Source organism: Penaeus vannamei, chromosome 8 (assembly GCF_042767895.1).
Source record: "Penaeus vannamei isolate JL-2024 chromosome 8, ASM4276789v1, whole genome shotgun sequence".
Taxonomy (NCBI): Eukaryota; Metazoa; Arthropoda; class Malacostraca; order Decapoda; family Penaeidae; genus Penaeus; species Penaeus vannamei.
In genome coordinates this window covers 24,824,923-24,829,922 of record NC_091556.1, presented here as the reverse complement: position 1 = coordinate 24,829,922, position 5,000 = coordinate 24,824,923, and the positions used below count along the sequence as shown (strand labels likewise).

Here is a 5,000-nt window from a genome sequence, read left to right as displayed (position 1 = left end):
GAGAAAAGGATTAAAGGAAGGATGGGAGGAAGTAAGGAAGGAAGGAAGAAGGTAGATCAGGAAGAGCAGACGCAGGTCACGCAGCAGAGCAACCATGCCTCCTCGGCCGCCCGCGTGCGCCCAGGCAGCCGAGGCGTAGGAGGGACGCCCCAAGCCGCCTCTCCGACTCAAGGTCTCCCTCCGCTGTTACGCGTCCGCACGCGCGGCCTGTCCTAAGAACGGCCTTGGCGCTCGGTGAAAGTAGAATTTACGTTCGTCCGTCATCTCATTCAGACCGAATCTCATCCGGAACCAAATTTTGCACAAGGATAAAAACGCCCTATAATTTCACACGTCTCGGGTAATGATGATGGATGACAGAACGAACTGCTGGCTCGAAATCATGATACGCTTAATAGAAAAAAATAGCGAAAAAGTTACTGTCACACACAATACATGAGAATAACGTTTAATTCTTAAGCATACTAACAAACAAAACGAAATGCCTTTGGGTTATCTCCAACACCAAAGTGGACTGAAGATCTATAAAGATGGTATGATGGTGATACACATTGCATTCAGATATACCAAAAATCATCCTGGAAAACAGGATACAAAGCAGCAGAAAAGATATGGAGTGGAGGAAAGAAGGAAGGAAAGAGAAAGAAAAAGAAGAAAAGGCGAAGGGGCAGGGCCAGAGAGCGCGCACTAGAGTGCATGATTAAGTGCATGGGAAGACGCATGAGACGATGGTTGAAGGGATTATGAGCAGGCACATAAGGAATGTATGAGAGGGTGCATAAGAAGGTCCATGAGGGTATACAATAGGCCTGAAATTGAATATGAGAAGGCAAATGCAGGTCATGAGGTGCATGAGGGGTGAGAGATGCATGAGTACATGAGCAGCTGAGGACTAACCCGTCGACCTTAGCGGTGACAGCCGCCTGGACTTGCGGCGAGGCGCGGGTGTGTTCGGGGAGCCGCCTGACGGTGCTGACGGCGTCCATGACGGAGGGGGTGCCGGAGGGAAGCGGTGTGAGAGAAGCAGGGGACGAAGCCAGGGGAATCAGGTGCACGTGGCCCTTGGAGAGGTACACCTGCGGCAGAGGAAGAACATGAGTTAGAGGGCGGAGGGACGTCCTCGGGAGGCAAGTGCGCGGGGAATGAATGGCGCCGCAGCTCTTGGATACGGCGCTGAATTGCAATCATTTTTTTTAATATTATAAAAACGGGTAGGTAACGATACTCATCATACAAACATATAAAAATGCGTGCGCGCGCGCACACACACACACACACACACACACACACACACACACACACACACACACACACGCACGCACGCACGCACACACACACACACACACACACACACACACACACACACACACACACACACACACACACACACACGCACGCACACACGCACGCACACACACACGCACACACGCACGCACACACATGTATATCCCCGTCCAGTGTAGCGCCGCAGGCAAGGCCGAGGCAGCAAGCCTCCTGAGCCGGGTGCAGGAGAGAGAGAGAGAGCTTTCTCGCACGCAAAGATGCAACGACGAATTTTTCGGATTTTACTTTGTTCTCCTTCATTTCCCTTCTTTCTTTTTTTTCTTATACTGTGTTTTCCTTGCATGTTATTGTCATTTCTTGTGTTTAGATATTTTTATTCTGAATTTTAAAAAAATATGAATAGATGAAAAACAACTTGTTTTCTCAATCTATTCCAACAGTCCTTCACACAAATTACCCATTTCATTTCTATTAATTTCAACAAAATCTCGCAAATTCTCAGAAGTTTCCTGAACCTCCATGCTTGGAGGCGCAGTGCGGTTCGCGTCTAGATGCAATCCTACTTCCCGCTGCCAATTCCCTTTTCCCGCGAGCAGCCCTGGCGAGGGACGTGGCGGGGGGCGAGGGACGTGGCGGGAGCGAAGACCGTCCAGAGAGATGCGAGTGCCGAGGGGGGGGGGGGAGTCGAGGGGCACGGAGGTCCCCTGTGAAGGAGTGGGGGAGAAGCCCCGCAGCATCCCCTGGCACTACACCAGGACATCTCGGCTCCTCCGCCACCATCGCCACCGGACATCCTCAAGAACACGCAGTCTTTATCTGGACTTTTAATTCACTTTTCACTTTCCTCTTTACTTTCGTGTGCACTTCGTAAGTGACGGCATGACGCACCAAACTCTGTTTGCCGTCAGCGCACTGCTTGCGCCACGGTCCGCCATTGCCCCCCCCCCCACCCGTCCCCTTTGACCGAGCCTCCGGAGGCCTTACTTGAGCGAGCGACGATGGTCCGGCGTGGACGGCGGCGCAGGCGGAGGGAGACTGGAGGCGGCGCGGCAGAGGAGCCGCTAGACAGAGGCAAGGGCGGCGGGGAGAGCACGTGCGACCTTCGCCGCGCACCATTTCTTCCCCTCCCTCAGGGGTCGCCGAGGGGTCCTGTCCTCCACCTTGGCTCCCGCTGGCGAGCGAGTAGTTGTGGCTGCCGCCAGGCCCCGTGCACGTCAGTATGCTAAGCACTTTCTGGGAATCACAAAACTCACACAGAAACACAGGACATCGTATGTTACGTATTCTTAACTGTTAGAACTGTCAACTAATGTCAGCCAAAGCATTCTGTGCGGCCTCCTGACACGCTGGTACTCGCGCACGTTCACCACACTGCCTTCACCTGCTCGTGGTCAGCCGTGGCGTGAGGTCCAGCCAAACCACGTCCCACTCCGCCTCCAGAGTCCCGCCGTCAAACGAGGCATTCAGCGAGATAAGAATGCATGCAACTACCACTGCTGTTCCTTGTAAAGGGCTTCGCCTCCTTACCTGCGGGAGAGGAGCGCTTGCGGGCGTGCACTCGGAGCGACAGCGGGAGACACAGACGTGGGCGGCGATCTGCAGCGGACTGACGGTGGCGACGGCGGCGGTGCGGAGGCCTCCCGAAAGCGGCTGGTCGGTGCGAGCTCTCCTGCCTGACTCACGCGGTGACGCTAACACCAGCCGCTTCCCCCAGCGCGCCTGCCCCCCGTGATCGACCTGGCTCATGGCCCGGCTCATGGCCCGCCTCATGGCCCGCCCGGCCTCGTGGTCCTGCATCCCCGCATCTTTCTCTCCCTTTCTGTCCAACCTGTCAGCAGCCCCCTCTTCTCGCCATCCATGTCCCTCATCACCTACATCTTCCTTGCCTCCCCCCTCGCCTTTCCCTTTCCCCAGCCAGTAAAGCGACCCGCGCACCCTGTCACCTTCCGCCGCTTATCTCCCCCTCTTTCTTTGCCTCCTACCGCCCCCTCCCCCCGCTCCCACGCTGCCCTCAATGCAACACAATTCATGTCCCGCGAAAGAATCGCCGGCGACAAACATTTACGTCGCCGCTAATTACAGGTGTAGGGTCACGGCGCCTCCTTCATCACTATCCTTTCTCTTCCTAATATTTCTTCTCTTTTTCCTTCAAATCATTCCCTTTCCACGCTGCATATAATCATTCTGCTCTCTCTCTCCCTCTCCCTCTCCCTCCCCCCCTCTCTTTCTCTCTCGAGCCTTCCCTCCTCCCGCCTGCTCCTTCCGTTCCCGCAGCCGCCGTCCTTCCTGAACTCCCCAACGGGGCATCCCTTCCCTTTCCTCCCTTCGCCTCGTTTCCCCAACTCCTTTCGTCTAACTTTCGTCCCCTTCCCTCGTCTTGTCTACTTATAGTTCTCATCTACTTCCTTCTATCCTTCTCCCCCGTTCCGTTTGCGTGTGAGCCCGCCCGTGTTCGCCGCTCGGGTGAGGTACACTGATGGGCGTGGGAGGGGGTGGGGGAGGGCCAAGAGGAAGTGGGTCATGGGCGCCCTAATGGCCATTCCCAGTCGCAAGTGTCTCATGGAACTAATGGGGCTGCTGTCCCGACGCCGCATCGCCAAACCCCACGCTCGCCCTCCGTCCCGGTCAGCATCGCGCGTCGGCCGCCCCTTCCGCGCCCAGATCCCAGCCCCGCTCCCTCAGTGATCCGTCCACCAGGGCGTGTTTGCATCGCCGTGACGATTGCGTGTCTGGCGTTCCCAGAGTTAAAAAGGGACGCGGCCTGACCTATTTACAGGCCGCCCGCGATGGGGCCATAAAGCGTAGGTTGCCGGTCGTCACGTTCGGCTCGCTGCCCTCCTCGTGGCGCCCGCTGGCCCTCCAGCTGGCCCCGCTTCAAGCTCATTGTGTCTGAAGAGCAGATATGTAAGTACATAAACAGAGCCTCAGATCCGCCTCTGCAGGAAGGCCGCCCTTACCCGCCCCCTTCATCCTTCACTCTCGGCGTCCCGTGGTATGAGAGCTCGACAAAAAATTCCCTAAGCCTATTGTGGTTCGGCCCCAAGACTCCTGAAGAAGGTCAGTGCCATGCCGAAGCCATCTCAACTTTCGCTTTTTTCTTCTTCCCTACATTTAATTCTGCGTCCCTGGGTTTGAGCAAGGCAGCGGCCGCCGGTTGCCCCGAGTGCGGGCTCGGCTCGGCTGCGCTCGCCCTCGCACCGGATCGAGTGCGACATCAGATTATGGTGGAGAGGGAGAGGGAGAGGGAGAGAGAGAGAGGGAGAGGGAGAGGGAGAGGGAGAGGGAGAGGGAGGGAGAGAGAAAGAGAGAGAGAGAGAGAGAGAGGGAGAGGGAGAGGGAGAGGGAGAGGGAGAGAGAGAGAGAGAGAGAGAGAGAGAGAGAGAGAGAGAGAGAGAGAGAGAGAGAGAGAGAGAGAGAGAGAGAGAGAGAGAGAGAGGGGGGGGGGGGAGGGGGGGAGGGAGCAGAGGAGTGTTGAAATATTTATACCAAAAATGACATTAAAATGTTTTTAAAACAAATTTTGGGTTCGATATTATCAAACATCATTTCCTTTATTTCCAATTTGGGCTATCTTTGCATTTTCTATTTTGGGCCTTTTGACAAGCCCGCAATTTGGGCGCCGTTATACGGTATGTGAGAGAGAGAGAAAGAGAGAGAGAGAGAGAGAGAGAGAGAGAGAGAGAGAGAGAGAGAGAGAGAGAGAGAGAGAGAGAGAG

The 5,000-nt window shown here is 55.6% G+C and overlaps 1 protein-coding gene across 2 annotated transcripts in view; it reads right to left on the bottom strand.

Annotated features, from left to right (window-relative positions):
• The window catches only part of ecd (ecdysoneless cell cycle regulator), an 18,917-nt gene extending 15,678 nt beyond the window's left edge, over positions 1–3,239 (bottom strand). The window contains exons 1-2 of one of the 2 annotated variants that reach the window (XM_070124437.1): positions 2,812–3,239; positions 898–1,076 (exon numbers count right to left, since the gene is read on the bottom strand). In XM_070124437.1, coding sequence (XP_069980538.1) covers positions 898–1,076; positions 2,812–3,081 — 449 coding nt within the window. In that variant the 5' untranslated portion in view covers positions 3,082–3,239. Of the gene's footprint in view, positions 1–897; positions 1,077–2,268; positions 2,764–2,811 lie in introns of those variants that run through there. The other variant, XM_070124438.1, reaches the window with a different exon arrangement.
• Positions 3,240–5,000: the final 1,761 nt, after the last annotated feature.